At 36.7% G+C, this 21983-nt stretch overlaps 1 protein-coding gene across 6 annotated transcripts in view; it reads right to left on the bottom strand.

Annotated features, from left to right (window-relative positions):
* CCDC171 (coiled-coil domain containing 171) overlaps positions 1-21983 on the bottom strand; it is a 398768-nt gene that overhangs the window by 226760 nt on the left and 150025 nt on the right. For all 6 annotated transcript variants that reach the window (XM_007969189.3, XM_073021619.1, XM_007969191.3 and 3 more), the window contains 2 exons: positions 7075-7579; positions 6220-6336 (listed from right to left, as the gene is read on the bottom strand). In XM_007969189.3, coding sequence (XP_007967380.2) covers positions 6220-6336; positions 7075-7579 — 622 coding nt within the window. The remainder of the gene's footprint in view (positions 1-6219; positions 6337-7074; positions 7580-21983) is intronic.

The raw sequence follows: 21983 nt of genomic DNA, 5'->3' as shown, positions 1-21983 counted from the left end.
CCATTGGTCTATGTATCTGTTTTGGTACCAGTACCATGCTGTTTTGATTACTGTAGTCTTGTAGTATGAAGTCAAGTAGCATGATGCCTCCAGCTTTGTTCTTTTTCCTTAGGATCATCTTGGCTATGCGGGCTTTTGTTGGTTCCATATGAAATTTAAAGTAGTTTTTCCCAATTCGGTGAAGAAAGTCAATGGCAGCTTGATGTGGATAGCACTGAATCTATAAATTACTTTGGGCAGTATGGTCATTTTCACAATATTGATTCTTCCTACCCATGAGCATGGAATGTTTTTCCATTTGTTTGTGTCCTCTTTTACTTCCTTAAGCAGTGGTTTGTAGTTCTCCTTGAAGAGGTCCTTCACATCCCTTGTAAGTTGGATTCCTAGGTATTTTATTCTCTTCTAGCAACTGGAAGTGCATAGGAGATCACTCATGATTTGGTTCTCTGTCTGTTATTGGTGTATAGGAATGCTTGTGATTGTTGCACATTGATTTTGTAACCTGAGACTTGGCTGAAGTTGATTCTCAGCTTAAGGAGATTTTGGCTGAGACGATGGGGTTTTCTAAATATACAGTCATGTCGTCTGCAAACAGAGGCAATTTGACTTCCTCTCTTCCTAACGGAATACTCTTTCTTTTTCTTGCCTGATTGCCCTGGCCAGAACTTAAAATGCTATGTTGAATAAGAGTGGTGAGAGAGGGTATCCTTGTCTTGTGCTGCTTTTCAAAGGGAATGCTTTCAGTTTTTGCCCATTCAGTATGATATTGGCTGTGGGTTTGTCATAAATAGCTCTTATTATTATGAGACACATTCCATCGATACCTAGTTTATTGAGAGTTTTTAGCATGAAAGGCTGCTGAATTTTGTCGAAGGCCTTTTCTGCATCTATTGAGATAATCATGTGGTTTTTGTCTTTGGTTCTGTTTATGTGATGGATTTTGCTTATTAATTTGCCTATGTTGAACCAGGCTTGCATCCTAGGGATGAAGCTGACTTGATCGTGGTGGATAAGCTTTTTGATGTGCTGCTGGATTCGGTCTGCCAATATTTTATTGAGGATTTTCGCACTGATGTTCATCAGGGATATTGGTCTAAAATTCTCTTTTTTTGTTGTATCTCTGCCAGGCTTTGGTATCAGGATGATGCTGGCCTCATGAAATGAGTTAGGGAGGATTCCCTCTTTTTCTACTGATTAGAATGGTTTCAGAAGGAATGGTACCAGCTCTTCTTTGTACATCTAGTAGAATTCAGTTGTGAATCCATCTGGTCCCGGGCTTTTTTCAGTTGGTAGGCTATCAATTATTGCCTCAATTTCAGAACCTGTTATTGATCTATTCAGAGATTCACCTTCTTCCTGGTTTAGTCTTGGGAGGGTGTATGTGTCCAGGAATGTATCCATTTGTTCTAGATTTTCTAATTTATTTTTGTAGAGGTGTTTATAGTATTATCCAACGGTAGTTTGTATTTGTGTGGGATCAGTGGTGATATTCCCTTTATCATTTTTTATTGCATCTATTTGATTCTTCTCTCTTTTCTTCCTTATTAGTCTTGCTAGTGGTCTATTTTGTTGATCTTTTCAAAAAACCAGCTCCTGGATTCATTGATTTTTTGAAGGATTTTTTTGTGTCTCTATCTCCTTCAGTTCTGCTCTGATCTTAGTTATTTCTTGCCTTCTGCTAGCTTTTGAATTTGTTTGCTCTTGCTTCTCTAGTTCTTTTAATTGTGATGTTAGGGCACTGATTTTGATCTTTCCTGCTTTCTCTTGTGGGTGTTTAGTGCTATAAATTTCCCTCTACTTACTTCCTTAAATGTGTCCCACAGATTCTGGTACGCTATGTCTTTGTTCTCATTGGTTTCCAAGAACATCTTTATTTCTGCCTTCATTTTGTTATTTACCCAGTAGTCATTCAGGAGTCGGTTGTTCAGTTTCCATATAGTTGTGCGATTTTGAGTGAGTTTCTTTTTTTTTTTTTTTTTTGAGACGGAGTCTTGCTCCGTCGCCCAGGCTGGAGTGCAGTGGCCAGATCTCAGCTCACTGCAAGCTCCACCTCCCGGGTTTACGCCATTCTTCTGACTCAGCCTCCCGAGTAGCTGGGACTATAGGTGCCCGCCACCTCGCCTGGCTAGTTTTTTGCATTTAGTAGAGACGGGGTTTCACCGTGTTCGCCAGGATGGTCTTGATCTCCTGACCTCATGATCCGCCCATCTCGGCCTCCCAAAGTGCTGGGGTTACAGGCTTGAGCCACCGCACCCGGCTTTGAGTGAGTTTCTTAATCCTGAGTTCTAATTTGATTGCACTGTGGTTTGAGAGACAGTTTGTTGTGATTTCTGTTCTTTTACAGTTGCTGAGGAGTGTTTTATTTCCAATTATGTGGTCAATTTTAGAATAAGTGTGATGCAGTGCTGAGAAGAATATATTCTGTTGATTTGAGCTGGAGAGTTCTGTAGATGTCTATTAGGTCTGCTTGGTCCAGAGCTGAGTTCAAGTCCTGGATATCCCTGTTAATTTTCTGTCTCGATCTGTCTAATATTGACAGTGGAGTGTTAAAGTCTCCTATTATTATTGTGTGGGAGTCTAAGTCTCTTTGTAGGTCTCTAAGGACTTGCTTTATGAATCTGGGTGCTCCTGTATTGGGTGCATATATATTTAGGATAGTTAGCTCTTGTTGAATTGATCCCTTTACCATTATGCAATGGCCTTCTTTGTCTCTTTTGATCTTTGTTGCTTTAATGTCTGTTTTATCAGAGACTAGAATAGCAACCCCTGCCTTTTTTTGATTGCCATTTGCTTGGTAGATCTTCCTCCATCCCTTTATTTTGAGCCTATCTGCGTCTTTGCATATGAGATGGTTCTCCTGAATACAGCATACCAATGGGTCTTAACTCTTTATCCAATTTGCCAGTCTATGTCTTTTACTTGGGGCATTTAGCCCATTTACGTTTAAGGTTAATATTGTTATGTGTGAATTTGATCCTGTCATTATGACGCTAACTGGTTATTTTGCCCGTTAGTTGATGCATTTGCTTCATAGCATCGATGGTCTTTACAATTTGGCATGTTTTTGCAGTGGCTAGTACCTGTTCTTCTTTTCCATGTTTAGTGCTTCCTTCAGGAGCTCTTGTAAGGCAGGCCTGTTGGTGACAAAATCTCTCAGTATTTGCATGTCTGTAAAGGATTTTATTTCTCCTTCATTTAAGAAGCTTAGTTTGGCTGGATATGAAATTCTGATTTGAAAATTCTTTTCTTTAAGAATGTTGAACATTGGCCTCCCACTCTCTTCTGGCTGTACGGTTTCTGCCAAGAAATCCGGTGTTAGTCTGATTGGCTTCCCTTTGTGGGTAACCCAACCTTTCTCTCTGGCTGCCCTTAACATTTTTTCCTTTACTTCAACATTGGTGAATCTGACGATTATGTGTCTTGGGGTTGCTCTTCTCAAGGAATATCTTTGTGGTGTTCTCTGTACTTCCTGAATTTGAATGTTGGTCTGCCTTGCTAGGTTGGGGAAGTTCTCCTGGATAATATCCTAAAGAGTGTTTTCTAAGTTCGTTCCACTCTCCTCATCACTTTCAGGTACACCAATCAAACGTAGATTTGGTCTTTTCACATAGTCCCATATTTCTTGGAGGCTTTGTTCATTTGTTTTACTCTTTTTTCTCTAATCTTGTCTTCTCATTTTATTTCATTAATTTGATCTTCAATCATGGATATCCTTTCTTCCGCTTGATCGAATTGGCTATTGAAGCTTGTGTATGCTTCATGAATTTCTTATGCTGTGTTTTTCAACTGCATCAGGTCATTTATGTTCTTCTCTACACTGGTTATTCTAGTTAGCACTCCTTTAACCTTTTTTCAAGATTTTTAGCTTCCTTGCAATGGGTTAGAACATTCTCCTTTAGCTCGAAGAAGTTTGTTATTACTCATCTTCTGAACCCTACATCTGTCAACTCATCAAAGTCATTCTCCATCCAATTTTGTTCCCCTGCTGGCGAGGAGTTGTGATCTTTTGAAGGAGAAGAGGTGTTCTGGTTTTGGGAATTTTCAGCCTTTCTGCTCTGGTTTCTCTCCACCTTTGTGGTTTTCTCTACCTTTGGTCTTTGATGTTGGTGACTTATGGATGGGGTTTTGGTGTGGATGTCCTTTTTGTTGATGTTGAAGCTATTCCTTTCTGTTTAATTTTCCTTCTAATGGGCACCTCAATCTCAGATCTGGTAGAGTTTGCCAGACGTCCAGTCCAGACCCTGTCTGCCTGGGTATCAGCAGTGGAGGCTATAAAACAGCAAGAATTCCTGCCTTATCCTTCCTCTGTAAGCATCGTCCCAGAGGGGCACCTGCCAGATGCCAGCCAGAGTTCTCCTGTAAGAGTTGTCCATCGGCTCCTACTGGGAGGTGTCTCCCAGTCAGGCTACGCGGTGGTCATGGACCCACTTAAGGAGGCAGTCTGCCCATTATAGAGCTCAAATGTGCTGGGAGAACCACTGCTCTCTTCAGAGCTGTCAGGCAGCGACGTTTAAGTCTGCAGAAGCTGTGCCCACAGCTGCCCCTTCCCCCAGGGGCTTTGTCCCAGGAAAATGACGGTTTTATCTATAAGTCCCTGACTAGGGCTGCTGCCTTTTGATCAGATATGCCATGTCCACAGAGCTGGAATCTACAGAGGCAGTCAGTCTTGGTGAGCTGCGGTGGGCTCCGCCCAGTTCACGCTTCCTGGCAGCTTTGTTTACACTGTGAGCATAAAACCACCTACTCAAGCCTCAGCAATGGTGGACGCCCCTCCTCCCACCAAGCTCCAGCATCCCAGGTCATTCACAGACTGCTGCGCTAGCAGCAAGGATTTCAAGTCAATGGATCTTACTTAGATTGCTGGGCTCCGTGGGCATGGGACCCACCAAGCCAGGCACTGGAGAGAATCTCCTGGCCTGCCAGTTGTGAAGATTGTGGAAAAAGCGGAGTATTTGAGCGGAATTGTACCGTTCCTGCCAGTACAGTCTCTCACAGCTTCCCTTGGCTAGGAAAGGGAAATCCCCCGACCCCTTGCACTTCCCGGGTGAGGTGATGCCCCGCCCTGCTTCAGCTCACCCTCCGTGGGCTGTACCCACTGTCCAACCAGTCTGAATGAGATGAACAAAGTACCTCAGTTGGAAACCCAGAAATCACCCATCTTCTGCATAGATCTTGCTAGAGTTGCATACTGGAGCTGTTCCTATTTGGCCATCTTGGAAGCACTCAAATCACCTGTTTCTTAAACCAAATCTAAAAACTATTTCTAAGCTCTTTCAAGAATGTCCAGTTCTGCTTTGAAGTTATAATACCAAAATTCTTAAAATACATTTAGTTTAGAATTTTATTTCAGACTCCAAACCCAGTATCTTGAGGTTCTGCCAACACATTAAATATGCACATTGCTTACCAACATCAATGGCCACAACTTAAAAATAATCTTTAAGTTTCCTACTACAAAAGTCTAGGTTTAGATATTTGAAATCACAATGTATGATCTATATTTGCACAGTGGAAATGTCTAAGAATTAAATCCCAAATTATCATTACATCCAGGCTTACATTTCATTAAACAGGCAAACCTTAACAAGTCCATTACACAATTTTAACAACTAATGTGTCTGAAATGACCATAATTAGTCCAATTAGTTTTCATTGAACCTGTCAGACAAAATATCATGCAATCTGAATCATTTTTAAAAACTTGCATTTTAAACCTTTGTAAATCGCTGATAATAGGTGGTTCCACACCAGGTGGGAAGGAGCAGACTATCCGAATTAATTGTATCTAAAATACACTAGAAAAAGTAAAAAAAAAATCACAAAAAGAGAGAGAAAAATTTTCTACTGGCTCTCATATTACTCAAGCTTATGAAATTTACAGCCACAAGTAGAAGTGAAACAAGGCCAAAACATATGAAAGAACATTGCCAGTATTACTTAATAAAAAGCTAATGATGAGCTTTCCATAGGAAAAACAGATAGAAAGAAAAAAAAATAAGTTGGATACATTCACCAAGAAAAGTCATTTCCCCATAAAGACAAAATTTATATTAATTTACATCATTAAGTACAGAATTAATCTCTCCATGACTGAATAAAATAAAGATAAAAATAAATTTATTTTCTCCCTATATGGTTTATTAGAATTTGTGCCATAAAGAATTTCTGGACATTTGTTCTTAAATGTATTTTGCAAGGACATAAAAGAAGGAACCATACCTGTTTTACCAATGACATCTTGTAATTCAGTCATAGAACTGATTATTGCAGCAAGAAGGTCAGAACTGGTGAGCCAATTAAGCGCTTGTAAACAACGCAACTGCTCCTTTTGATGTTCTATAAAATTGAAAAAATCCATTGTAAAATTCTACAAAACTTTATTAAAATCTATATTTAAAATTCATAGCAGTGTTCAGCTATTTAAGAAACAGATCAAACCCTATTGTGAACATTGCCTACTGTGCAAAAATCTATTAAGAAATGTTAGATTAGCTCGACCTAATTTATAAATAACTGTAAATGACACCAAAAAAACAGAAAAAAGAAATTTTCTTTGGTTTTACTTACACTACTTAATAGTCTGCTTTTTAAAAATAAAAACAAGTCATTTCTTCAAAATAGTTAAGCATTCAAAAACAACTGGAAAATTTATATTTGTCTCATTTTCATATAATTCTTCAATATATTTTTAACCCATTTCATACTTATTCATAGAAACTGAAAATAAATCATACTGATAATTTGAAACAGGGCAGTTTTTGATGGACACAACCGAAAAATCACTGTGTAAACTCTTTGCTTTACTGCAGAGGATTCAAATATAAAACAAGACAAAGTTCAAATTATACATATTTGTCACCTTATATTCTAATCTGCTTAAAACAAAAAAACACAGCCTAATTTATACAAAATATTCACTTATCCATACACACATATACATACATATGGAGACTATGTTATATTATTTGGCATATTACATGTTTTTTTAAAGTTTTTCCATAATAGCCAGGTATAGTCACACTGTATATTTCACTTACATGCAACCTATATTTTTAAAAGCACAAATTATCTTACTTGGAAATTTATGCTTGTCTTTGGGCTCTCCTGTGCACACTAACATGCCTATGCCTTCTTTGAAACTCTCCATCCAGGTAAAAAGAGAGGCACATGATTGGCCCAAAACCTTGAGTCTGTTTGCTGCCAAAATTGCAATAACAACTTTCCGAAATATACGTATCAATCCTTTGAATGTTTTCTTTTTCATCTTGGCTTCCTCTTGCTTCTTTTCCTCTACAGTTGACAAAGCCTGGGCTAGAGTTCTAATTTCCAATTTGAACAACTCAAAGGTGTTGACCTGCTCCTGGAGAAAATCTCTCTGTGTAGACAAGGCGCATGATCGGCTATAGAGGGGATATAAGGCACCAGCCATCAATGCACAGGCTGCCAGCAAGGATGTCTGTTCCCTTTGAGTCTGTGATAACAGTTTTTTGAAGTGCGAATTTTCGAGAACCAACTGTTCATGCGACTTCTCAATATGGTTCAATTTTTCCATATTTTTTTCAGCAATTTCTTGAAATTTCTATGGAAGAGGTCAAACAATATATTTGATCATGAAACAAAGAGGCATTTTATTAATTTCCCTTTACGCAAAGAAAACAAACTTTTGCTGACAACCACTTCTTCCTCTTCAAAAGATACATGTGCTAAAACAGCCAAAATATTAAATAAGATAGATAGAGCAACAGTGAGCCAAACAGCTTAGATCTGAATGTGCACATTGATTTTTAAATCCTCTCACATAGAAGCTTTACGTAAAGCAGAACACATAAATTTCAGAGTGTTTCATGAATTTCCTATAGACTTACACATAAATACACAAATTTAGAAAAGAAAAATATGCTTTCTCTGTATAATTTCTCTTCCTCCACTCCTCACTAATTCTTCATTCCTACTTTTAAACAGAAATGACACTGTCAATAGAGGGGTTCCTAGATGTAAAAAAGACTTTACTTTTTACCAAAATAAACAACTGGTTCAGTCAATGATATAACGAATAGCACGGTCTACCATTTACTGCATGAGAAGGCACTGTCTCTCAGGGATACTCACTTATTTCAGTTTCTGTCTTACCTCCTCATGACAGAAAGCTGTACGCAGCGCATCTCCAGTGGTGACAGGAAATACTAATTGTGACCTGGGCCTCAGCAGCCCTCTGCTCCTTTTTGCCTAATCAAGGTGCTTACAATCTAAAACTTAATTTTAAATAAAAAGAAATTTAACTGTAGGAACCACAATTAATCACTAGAAAATAAACTGGCTCTCTCTATGAAATCTTAATCTAATCAGTAAGGAATCTTGAAAGACAGAGTAAAATCAAGAAGGGCAAGGCACAATGGCTCACGCCTGTAATCCCCGTGTTTGGGAGGCTGAGGCGAGAGGGCTGCTTGAGCTCAGGAGTTTGAGACCATCCTGGGCAACATAGCAAGACCCCATCTCACAAATAAATATTTTTTAAAAATTAGACAGGAATGGTAGTGCACACCTATAGTTACAGCTACTTGGGAGGCTGAGGCCAGAGAATCAATTGAATCCAGGAGGTTCAGGCTGCAGTGAGCCATGATCATGCCACTGTACTCCAGCTAGATAACAGGGCAAGACTCTGTCAAAAAAAAAAATAATAAAATAAAATTAAAAATTAAAAAAGGAAGAAGAAAGACAAAAGAAAAGAAGAAAGAAGAAAGAAGACGAAGATAACAGATCCCAATTTGCTTTACTATTCACTTATTATTCAAAAAACATTTATTGGGGCCAGGCATAAGGGCTCACACCTATAATCCCAGCACTTTTGGAGGCCAAAGTGAGAGGATCGCTTGAGGGCAGGAGTTTGGGACCAACCTGGGCAACAGAGTAAGACCCTGTCTCTACCAAAAAATTAAAAAATATCAGCCAAGTGCGGTGGTATGTGTATAGTTCTTGCTACTCAAGCGGGTGAAGGTGGGAGGATCTCTTTAGTCCAGGAATTTGAGACCAGCCTAGGTGACAGTGTAAGACCCTGTCTCCATTAAAAAAAAAAAATTGCATTGATTAGTTACTAAATTACACATACTCGGAAAAGGGACAAGTAAATCAGCTAGTGTGGTATAATGCTATGATAGAGACATTCCAGGTTGCCAGAGGAATACAAAAGGGCACTAAAACAAACTTTGGCAGCCATATTTTATCAATGGGACTATGTCCCAGAACTCCACACAAAGACCACTAGTAAAGCAAGTGGTGTCCCACAGGGAGTGCTAAAAGGAGCAAGAAACTCTGAGAAGCAGTAGCTATGCAGACTGCTTGCAAGAGGATGTGCGACAACCCTCTTAAAGCAGGCACACTTTAAGGAAAAATAAAACTTGACACTTGGCTTGTAGCTAGATTAAAGCAGGAAGACTTGCATGTGGAAAAGAAAGAGCCAGAAAATAGCATAGTATGCTCTAAGGATGGAAATAATTCAGAGTACCTGAAGAACTGAGAGAAATGATGGAAATTTGGAAAGTACACAGGTAACAGAGGACTGAGTACCTAATGTGCTACACTAAGAAACTTAACTTTATCTGGAGAGGTATGAGAAGCCATAAAATCCTGGAACTGTCCTATTGTTAGTAAAGGGATGTGAGAATTAGAAACATAATAAAGATGGCCAGGGGTAGCAGCAGAGTTGCAGCAGTTGGGAGTAGGATGAGGGGAACAAATGAAAATCACAAAGGTTAATTCCATATTCTCTTCAAAATCAATTTCATCTGTTTAATTAGAGGAAAAAAAGAAAGTTACAGAAAACCTAGAAAATATAAGAGGCAAACTAGCAACACTTGGGTAAGTGAAAATAAAAGTGAACCTCAGTGTCTCAGGCAGAAGTGTTTTCAACAAAAATTACACACAAAATTACAAGAAAAATTGTGCGCGTAGATACAGGTAGAGATAGAGACACTGTATCCTAAAGTCAGTATCTTAATAATGGAGAAAAACCTAAAGCATTCTTACCAAGTTGCAGAGCAAGGCAAGAATACCCACTATCTCCAGTAGTATTTAACATTGTATTTGGTGTGTTATTAGCCAGTGCAACTATGCAACAAAAAGCAAGTAGAGACATAAGAACTGGCAAAGAAGAAGTAAAACTATCTCTACTTGTAGAACATGTGATCATAAATCTAGAAATACCAAAAGATCCAATGACAGAATTCAAACAAAAAAAAAAGTCAATAAGGTTAAAATATATGAAATTAACACACAAAAAAAATCAACAGCTTTTTGTTCACAGCAACATTATTCACAATAGCCAAAAGGTAGGAAAAAACAGAAATGCCTAACAGGGGATGAATGAATCAACAAAATGTGGTATATCCACACAACAGAATATTATTCAGCCTTAAAAAGGAATGGAGAACTAATACATGGTACAACAAAAATTGAAAAATTATGCTAAAAGAAAGAAACCAGACACAAAAGGCCACATTTGTATGACTCCATTTATATAAAATACAGAGACTAGGAAAATTTGTAGACACAGAAAATACATTTTTGGTCACCAGGGGCTGAGGAGAAGAAGGAACAAGGAGTGACTGCTTAACGGGTTCAGGGTTTCTGTTCGGAGTGATGAAAAGTTCAGGAGCTAAATAGTGGTGATGGTTGTGCAATACTGTGAACATACTTAATGCCACTGAACTACATACTTTAAAAGGATCAAAATGGTAAATTATATGTCATGTATATTTTACAATTTAAAATATCAATATCCTTAATATATACAGATAAACAAAAAAGAAGATAACGGAAGAGAAAACTCCATTTAGAATTCCATAATAAAAAAGATAGAATAATTTAGGAATCAATTTAGCCTGAAATGTAAAAAATCTATATGAGGAAAGGTTTTAAATACAGCTGAAAGACACAAAATAATACCTCAAACTTCAACAGCCTAACTCATCACAAAGATTCAATTATTCCTAAGTAAATTGATAAACATAGTGCAATTCCACTAAAAAACAAAGCAGTTTTTTTCTGGAGCTAGGCAAGTTGAGTTTAACCCTGAAAAAGAAGAGGAATGAGAGGGGAACAGCCCCACCACATATTGAAACACCAACAAAACCTCTAATTAAGGCTGGGCACGGTGGCTCACCCCTGTAATCCCAACACTTTGGGAGGCCAAGGCAGGTGGATCACCTGAGATCAGGAGTTTGAGACCAACCTGGCCGATATGGTGAAACCCTGTCACTACTAAAAATGCAAAAAAACCATTAGCCAGGCACGGTGGCACAGGCCTGTAATCCTCGCTACCTGGGAGGCTGAGGCAGGAGAACTGCATGAACCTGAAAAGCAGAGGTTGCAACAACCCAAGATCGCGCCACTGCACTCTAGCTTGGATGACAAAGCAAGACTCTGTCTCAACAAACAAACAAACAAACAAACAAAAAAACCTCTAATTTAAAAATCATGTTATTTGTACATTTAAAAAAAAAGACCAATGGAACAGAATAAACAGCTAGAAACAGATCTAGGCACAAAAAAAACTTCAGTGATAAAGGTAGGAATTCAAAGCAGTGGGAAAAAGACAGACTAAATGGTGGTGAAATAACCAGATGGCCTTTTGGAAAAAAATATAAAAGTTGATCTACACCTGACATTTTATACAAAAGTAAATTTCAAATAGACCATAAATCTATATGTAAAAAAAAATGAAACCACAGAAATATTAGAAGAAAATGCAGGCAAATTACTTAATATTGATATGAAGATAGGATTGCTAAAACTAAAAATCCAGAGGCATAAAAAGAAAAGATCAATTAACAGATTAAAAAATACACATTGGAGGGCCAGGCACAGTGGCTCACACCTGTAATCCCAGCACTTTGGGAGGCCGAGGCAGGCGGATCACGAGATCAGGAGATCAAGACCATCCTGGCTAACATGGTGAAACCCTGTCTCTACTAAAAATACAAAAAATTAGCCAGGTGTGGTAGAACGTGCCTGTAATCCCAGTTACTCAGGAGGCTGAGGCAGGAGAATCACTTCAGTCTGGGAGGCGGAGGCTGCAGTGAGCCAAGATCGAGCCACTGCACTCCAGTCTGGGCAACAGAGCAAGACTTGCTATCAAAAAAAAAAAAAAAAAAAAAAAAAAAAACAAAAAAAAAAAACCTTGGTATTATATAAATAATTTGATTTCAAAGTTTCCAGTTCACTCCTACTAGAACCCAAATCTCAGTGGATACTGTGAGGCCTATTATTTCTCTATTTTAATGGGAATAGTTTGAATATTATAGTGCTTATTCATATTGCAGGCATTGTTCTAAATGCTTTACATATATTCTTTCTAATCCTTATACTAAACTATGAGGTTGGCACAGTTTTACTGATAATAAAATTGAGGTTAAGAGAAGTTACACAATTTGCCCAAACTCCTTCAGCTAGGTTTATCTAATTATCTTACTAACTTTTTTGTCTTTACTGAACCAAGGTTCTCCCCTCAGGTACCAACATCTCCACATGTCTTCCCCTTCTCCCACTGTCCTCAACCTGATGATCAAGGAGAGGATGATCTGTTCCCTTAGTATACAGGCATTAGCCTCACCACCACTTTTCACAATTTAACATGTTCTGTAGAACCCCCGGGTCCTTTGCCTTCCATCTCCCCTAACACTATTCGAATACTAACAATCTTCAGAGCCCATTTCAGGTTCTGTCTATTCTATGACTCATTTTACTATCATTTTCCTTCACACTGATCTTGACCTTCTCTGAACTTAAGTTCAGAGAACTTAAGTCACTCAGGCATTTAACTTCTACACTACTTATTTATTTCATGTGTGTATATCTACTCTCCCTCAAATACAAGACTGCTAGTTCCTAGAGGTTAGGAATTATTTACTATAGTGTCTGTCACAGTGCTCTATACCCTGTAGATATTTAATAAATATTGAAGGAATTAAATAACCCTTTATAAAATCATCCCTGACTTTGCTTCACACAGTGTTTTGCCCATAATAGACACGGAATAAATGCCCAATTAATGAAAAAAGCTTTACAATGTAAAGGATTAGAAAAAAGAAAAATATAATTTAAAAAACAAAATTTCCAAATATAATTTGGAACTTATCTACATGTCAGAATTCTGGTTTAAATTAATTCTGACTTTCCATAGGGAACTACTTTCAGAGGTATTGCATTATTTACTGTGAATTATTCTTGAAGAACAAAGCCTGTTTGATTGTAAGGGTGGAAACAGCTATAGAGCAAATTTGCCTTTAAAAAAAAAATCTAATGTTTTCCACCCAAGGAGATTAAAAGCCAGTATTTTTAAAACAAACAGAAGGAACATCGCTTTCATATGGGACAAAAGCATTCCTAGTACTGAAATAACCTGCTCCTCAGTGTGTCTAATTTCAAAAAATAATATTCTCAAATTCCCCCACAAAAACATTCCAATCCTGAAGGAAAAAACCTAAAAATATAGAATGCATATCTTTTACACAAAATTCAATAGCATAACAAAAATACTACATAATTTCACCAGTTTTCCTTTACTCTCTAATAAATTCAAAGTACATCCATAATGGGAAGAAGGGACAGCTTTTTTCCTTAATGAATCACGGACTTACTTCCTGAAATACATGAGCTTTGAGGGATGCCTTACTGGCTTACAGCACTCTGTGAACTCTGAGACTCTGGGCCAGAAATTAGACACTTCCCTAGGGAGTAAAATTCTTTTGTATCACTCTTGCTCGCTGCGTTCTTGCTCTTTATGTTGGCAAAAAGGCAAATTGCAAACTGGACATTCAATGACATATAGACATCAAAGGACTTCATTTAAAGTGTCTTATTTTTCTAAGTTTCATATCTTGCCTTTTTAAGCTATGGTAATATTTTAAAATATAACAAACATAAATTCACCTGCTTTCTCTATTATGTAAATGTTTCTCTGTTAAAAAATAAGAATACTCTGTAGGAAACTGAAACTCTCAGACATTGCTGATGGGATTGTAAAATAGTGCAGCCATTTTCAAAAACAGTTTGGCAGTTCCTCAAAAAGTTAAACACAGAATTATCATATGATCTAGCAATTCTATTATCTAGTCTTCATATACACACACACATTCTCAAGCCCCATAATGGTTATTTATTTAATTTTAAAACACTATCTTCATTACGTAAATTTAACACAACAAAAATATGTGCCAAAAATGGTATGTGCCTGTGTTTACTGCTTTGTTTCTAAAGCACTGTAAATTATAAAATACCCTTTGGATAAACCATACCCTCAAAAGAACAGAGTTCTTTTTATCGGAAGACTGGGAATAAATGTGTTAATACAGGCAAGATGTATGGATTGCTTATTGTTAAGAGATATTACCTCTGACTGTCTGGAAAATTAACAATATTATCTCTAAATTCTGATGTGTCCCGTATCTCCCTTCTTTCTGTGCTTTCAGATCCCAGCAACAGGGCCCAGGTTGGCTCCAGTCTCCTCTACTAAGCCTCCTCAAACTTTGACCATCTCCTCTTCTAAATTTATAGCATTCTTTTGGCAACTAATTATGCACAGCCTATGATAAACCTTGTATTATTTACTTTTTCATGTATCTCCCCAATTATATGTTACACTTTTGAGAAAAAAACTATATAGTATACCTCTTTGTTACTACCACAGCATGAAACACAGTGTACTATATATTTGGTATATAACATAGTTTTTTATTAATATTAATTAAATTATGTAAAAATTATCTTGATATTCTTATCTACAGTAGCAATTTTATGATATAGTGTATTAAAACTTCAGTTTCTCAGAAAAAAAAACCCTGAGAAATACAAATTAAGAGAACTACCATTTGTGGGTGGCTGACAATGTAGCACTATTTAGACTTTTCTTACATTATCATGTTTAAACATTAGTTAATCTAGAATCACTTAAAAATGTGAGTTCCAGCCAGGCACGGTAGTTCACGCCTCTAATCCCAGCACTTCCAGAGGCCAAAACAGGCAGATGGCTTGGGAAAACATGGCAAAACCCCATCTCTACAAAAAAAAATACAAAAAATTAGCCAGGTGTGGTAGTGCATGCCTATAGTCCCAGCTACTCAGGAGGCTGAAGTGGTAAGATCACCTGAGCCCAGGAGGTCAAGGCTGCAGTGAGTCGAGACTGCAGCACTGCACTCCACCTCGGTGACAGAGTGAGACCCTGTTTCAAAAAAAAAAAAAAAGAAAGAAAGAAAGAAAAAGAAATATGAGCCGGGCACCGTGGCTCACATCTGTAATCCCAACACTTTGGGAAGTCAAAGCAGGTGTATTGCCTGAGCCCAGGAGTTCAAGGCCAGCCTGGACAACAGGGCGAAACCCCATCTCTACTAAAAAAATACAAAAATTAGCAGAGCATGGAGGCGTGCCCTGTAGTCCCAACTACTCGGGAAGCTGAGGTGGGGGATCTCTTAAGCCTGGGAGGTTAAGGCTGCAGTGAGCTATGATCGCATGACTGCCCTCTAGCCTGGGCAATGTAGTGAGATACTAGCTTTAAAAAAAAAGAAAAAAAAAAAGGAATATGAGTTCCATAAATATGAAACTGAGATGTCATTACACCTATTTACAGATACTGCTTTATATATAAAAATAGCATTATCTTTCTAAAAGAAGCAGTATTAGAATATAATGCAAAAGGGACTGGAAGATAAGGATGGTAATAAGGTACTAAAACAGTCCATAACATTCACTTTGTAATTTCTAAATGCCAAGCAATGGGCTAGACATTTTACATACGGTTATGTTTATTCTCATCCTGTCCCTAGAACTTCCTTACCACACAAGTAAGTAGTATCAGTTGTCTGAACCTTAGATTCCTCGCTTGTAAAATAGAAATGATACTTAAATGACCTATCTCATGCCTGTGGTGGGGCTTACATAAGAAAAGACATGCGGCCGGGCACGGTGGCTCATGCCTGTAATCCCAGCACTTTAGGAGGCCAAGGCGGGAGGATCACAAAGTCAGGAGATTGAGACCATCCTGCCCAACATGGTGAAACCCCGTCTCTACTGAAAATACAAAAATTAGCTGGGCGTGGTGGTGGGCACCTGTAATCCCAGCTACTCAGGAGGCTGAGGCAGGAGAATCATCTGAATCCAGGAGGCGGAAGTTGCAGTGAGCCGAGATCAGTGCCACTGCACTCCAGCCTGGGTCACCGGGCAAGACTCCATCTCAAAAAAAAAAAAAAAAAAAAAAGACAAGACGTGCAAAATATGCAAAAGCATTGAAAATTATATCAAGCACCATGCAAATTCAACTGCTAATTTATTATAATTAACAAAAACAATTTCTAAAGCAATTATTTGAAAAGTAGTCAGAAGTATCTTTCAAAATTTCATTAGAGGTATCCATTCCCATGGACTCACAGTCTATCAGAACTCATAGTGTACACGTGATTATATCTAACTCTCTGAATCATTGCAGGCTGGCATGTATACCTTCAGGAATTATCACCTCCAACAATATCAATAAGCTCCACTTTATCTCTGAATATTCTTGGAGTTCAATTATGAAGAAAAAGTTTCAACACCTACTAACACTTTATGACTCACCTGGGTTTCTTGCCAAATACACTCTCAATACCATGGTAAAAGAGGAATAAAATGCAACATAGCATGATGAACTTGAATTTCCCTGAGTTTTGTTCCCCATTCTAAACTCACTTGATTTTTACTAAAATGTCAAATAAATCTAAAGTGTTTACAATAAACATTACATCAAGGGCAACTCTTACTTGACAGTAAAAAAACTTTACTTCTAGAAAGGAAGTTCTTGTTCCAATAACTATCTTTTTCAAACAGAAAAGAAACAAGAACATAAACACTAAGATTACAAAAGCAAAGTTAATAAATGGAATGGTATGTGGCACTGGGCCCAGATACTTTAGTAGGCATAGACACTTGAGATATATTTACATGATGGCTCCAAGTATTTAAATTCAAGAACTACCCAACATGTGGCTAGCAAACTTTACCCAATACTAAAAACATGCTGTGATAGTAAAACCAGGCTGCATTCTCTGCAAATTTCATTTTTCTAGTAGCATTTACACTAATTGTTTTAAAGCTTAGACATTAAAAAAGTCTTAGAAATATTAGATTCTTACAAACATTACTTTTCTAGCATCTATTACATTTTTTCATATAAAATCAATCAAATCCAAATATTGTTTTTTACTTTAATTTAGTGTCTTTTACTAATCACTTCTTCACAATGGCCAAACATTAAACATAAGACTCTAAGAATAAGTTATTTATTTCCCAGCAGATGGAACGTACTGAGGGTTATGCTCATGACACCAAACATCCTCTATAACTCACAATCCTATATAACAACTGGGGATATTTTCCCTCTCGTGTCCTTATCAACATAATTTTTGAAAATGTATTAAGTAATGTAAAATGAATTTTTTTTATTTGCATTGCACTTTTGGGGGTAAAAAATATAGAATTAATCATAAAATTTCCTAAAATAAAATTTACAGGTCCTATAATATGTATTATAATAACAGCTTATCAAATACAATACCAAAATAAATTGCTGCAGTATATTCAATTATATTTGATAAAAATGCAAATATGTAGGTAAACAATACAGAATATACACCAATTTATTTTATTTTATTTTATTTTTGAAAAGAGTAAAAAGTGAATTGCTATGCCTTCTTGTAGATTTCAAACAGTTCAGGACATTGATGAAAAAAGAAGTTGGAAGACTCACACTACCTGATTTTAAGACTTAGTAAAAGGTTAGAGTGATTAAATCAGTATAGTATTGAAAAAAAAAGAATTAGACACATAAATAATTGGAATAGACAAGAAAGTCTAGAGGTAGATTGACACAAACATTGAACTGATTTTTGATAAAAGTGCAAGGGCAATTCAATAAAGGACAGTGATTTCAACAAATGGTACTGGAATGGACATGAATATGCAAAAAAAAAACTGACCTTAATCCATACCTCAAACCTTTACAGAAACTAACTCAAAATTGATCATAGACCTAGATGTAAAACCTAAAACTATAAAACATATAGAAAAAAAATGGAGAAAATCTTGATGCCTATAATCTTAGTCAAAGAGTTCTTACATGTAACATCAAAGTATAATCCATAAAAAAAAAACTGATAAGTGGGTCATCCAAATTTGAAACATTTGCTTTGCAAAAGTACTGCTAACAGAACAGCAGAAAATATTTACAAATCACATTATCTGACAAATGACTTGAACCTGCGATATGTAAACAACTCTCAAACTTTGACGATAAGAAAACACACAATCCAATTAAAAACTGAGCAAAATATCTGAAAGATAATTCACCAGAAAAGATATACAAATAGCAAATAAACACATAAATAAATGATTAATTTACTAGGCAGTGGGGAAAATGTAAATCGAAATCACAATGACATGGCACTACACACTTATTATAATGGATACAATTCAAAAGAAAAAAATGATAAAGCCATACGCTGGCACAGGTGCAGAGCAACTGGAAATCTCTTACATTGCTAGTGAGAATGCAAAATGATACAGTCACTTTGAAAAACAATTTAATAGTTGCTTAAGTCACACTTACCATATAACCATATAAATATATACTTACCATACAATCTGGAAATCAAACTCGTAAGTATTTACCCAAGAGAAATGAAAATTTATGATCACACAAAAACCTTTTCATGGATGTTTAAAGCATCTTTACTTATAATTGTCAAAAAAAAAAAAAAAAAAAAAGGAATCCAAAGGCCCATCAGCAAGTATTTGGATAAAATTTTACAGCCATACAATGGGACATTATTCAGCAGTAAAAAGGAATGCACTACTGATACATGCAACAATGTGACTGAATCTCAAATATATTTTGCTAAGTAAAAGGAATCAGACCCAAAAGGCTATATACTGTATGATTCCATTTATATGACATTCTGGAGAGGGCAAAACTATATAGATGGACAAGTCTGTGGTTTCTAAGTACGGCCAACTGTTTTTTCACAAAGGTACCAAGGCTATTCAGCTAGGAAAGTGCTGAACAAGTGATGTGGGAACAATAAATGAAGGGGGAAAAAATGAAACTCTACCTAACATCACACACAAAAATTAATTTGAGAAGAATCACAAACTTAGACGTAAAAGCTAAAACTATGAAACTTCTAGAAGAAACACGAGATTATCTTCCCAACCTTGAGGTAAGGAAAAATCATTTCACATATATAAATAAATAGCCAAAAGAGAAAAAGATTTATAAGTTGGACTTCATCACAATTTTAAAACTTATATGATCAACAAAAGAAACAACTGAAAAGGGAAGCAAGAGATTCATAGAAAAGATTGCAATGCATATACATGACAAAGGATATGCATCCAGGATATATAAATAATGCTTAGAAATCAATAATAAAAACACAAATATTACTATTTTTTACATGAGAAAACAGTAGAAGAGACACTTTACAAATGAAGATATGTGAATAGCCAATAAGTATATGAAAGGTGCTCAGCATCATGAATCACCAAAAAAATGTTACTTTAAACCACAATGAAACACCATTTTAAAACCACTATATTGACTAAAATTTAAAAGACTGACAATACTAAGCGCTGCAGAGGATGTAGAACAATGGAAACTTACATATTTTGCTGGTGGAAATAAAAAATGGCACAAGCTGTTTTTAGAAACTTTTGACAGTTTCTTACGAATACACATATATCCTATGACCTGGCAACTGCACTTTAGTAATTAACCAAGAGAAATAAAACCATATGTTGACAAAAGACTTGTACAATAATGTTTGTGGCAATTTTATCTACAATATCTAAAAAACAGAAACAACTAAATATCCATCAACACACAATCCATCAAATAGGGGTGCTGTGATAAAATGGAATGCTATGTGACCATAAAGAAGAATGAAGTACTGATACATACAACAACATAAATGACATTATGCTCAGAACATTAATATTGAGTGAAATTAGTCAAACACCACACTACTGAATGATTCCACTTACATGAAATTCAAGAACAGGTGAAAACTAATCTACGATGACAGGCATCAGAACAATGGTTGCCTATGAGGCATAAAACTGACTGGAAGAGAGAACATGAGAACATTCTAGGGTAATGAAAATGTTTGAAGTATTAAATGGGGTAATGATCACATGGGTATTTACGTTGATCAAAACATCAAATTGTAGTTACCACAGTCTAGGAAGGGTGTGTTGGGGGAGGAAAGGGATGGAGAGAGGTAGGTTAAAGGGTACAATTATACAGTTAGAAGGAATAAGGTCTAGTGTTCAAAAGCACAGTAAGGTGACTTTATTAACAACAACATATTGTATATTTCACAATAGCAAGAAGAGAAAATTTGAAATGTTCCCAACACAAAGAAATGATAAATGCTCAAGGTGATCGTTATCTTACTCTGGCTTGAGCATTACACGTTCTATGCATGTATTAAAATATCACATGTACCCCATAAATATGTACAAATATTATATATCAAATAAACACTTTTTAAAAACATCAAATTATATACTTAAGATCTGTGCATGTCACTATATATCAGTGCTACCTCTACAAAATTAAAATAAATTGTTTAGGTCTTTTACTTCAATACAAGAAAATGCAGAGCATATAATATAGTAGTCTGCATACAATGAAAAAATTACTACTTTCAGATGGTACATTTGTTGATTCATTCAAATTCATATAGAAAGGCATAAGTTCATACAGTACCTTTAAATCTGGGGATGCAGAATGGCCCGATTTAATATGATAATAATAATAATAATAATTGTATTTATATATGTGTATGTATATATATTTATATAGTTTGGTTATTTTTAATTAGACTTGCCAAGCACGAATGGATCAAATAAAGAGGCTTAAATACTGAATCAACCATGGGAAGAAGAATATACAACCTTCTGGTTTGTAAGTATCCTAACTTAGGAACAAAAGTGACCTATTAATAAATTCAATGCCAAAAAATTATACCCTATCATCATGTTATTCCTGATTACGTGAAGATGACAGTTAACGATATAAATAATGTTGATGATAATTTGTGTAGAAAAATACATGGTTGGCCGGGCGCGGTGGCTCAAGCCTGTAATCCCAGCACTTTGGGAGGCCGAGACGGGCGGATCACGAGGTCAGGAGATCGAGACCATCCTGGTTAACACGGTGAAACCCCATCTCTACTAAAAAATACAAAAAAAACCTAGCCAGGCGAGGTGGAGGCTGAGGCAGGAGAATGGGGTAAACCCGGGAGGCGGAGCTTGCAGTGAGCTGAGATCCAGACATTGCACTCCAGCCTGGGTGACAGAGCGAGACTCCGCCTCAAAAAACAAACAAAAAAAACAAAAGAAAAATACATGGTTATGTTAACAACCCATAACTTCTACTCTCAATCAAGATATAATACATAAGGCCGGGCGCGGTGGCTCAAGCCTGTAATCCCAGCACTTTGGGAGGTCGAGACGGGCGGATCACGAGGTCAGGAGATCGAGACCATCCTGGCTAACACGGTGAAACCCCGTCTCTACTAAAAAATACAAAAAATTAGCCAGGCGAGGTGGCGGGCGCCTGTAGTCCCAGCTACTCGGGAGGCTGAGGCAAGAGAATGGCGTAAACCCGGGAGGCGGAGCTTGCAGTGAGCTGAGATCCGGCCACTGCACTCCAGCCTGGGCGACGAAGCGAGACTCCGACTCAAAAAAAAAAAAAAAAAAAAAAAGATATAATACATAATACAACTCATAGTGAATTACTTTTGCTACATGGCCTACAACGATAACACTAGTTCTTATATAATGTCAGTAGGCATAAGAGATTTTAACCCAAATAAATTTAAATGATGGTTCACATAGGAACCTCCACAAATGGAGTAAACTGGATAAAGGAATACCTACACTAAAATTGACAATATGTT

This window comes from Chlorocebus sabaeus, chromosome 12, assembly GCF_047675955.1.
Source record: "Chlorocebus sabaeus isolate Y175 chromosome 12, mChlSab1.0.hap1, whole genome shotgun sequence".
NCBI lineage: Eukaryota > Metazoa > Chordata > Mammalia > Primates > Cercopithecidae > Chlorocebus > Chlorocebus sabaeus.
The sequence above is the reverse complement of the archived record's forward strand: the minus strand, read 5'-3'. Positions and strand labels throughout refer to the sequence as shown.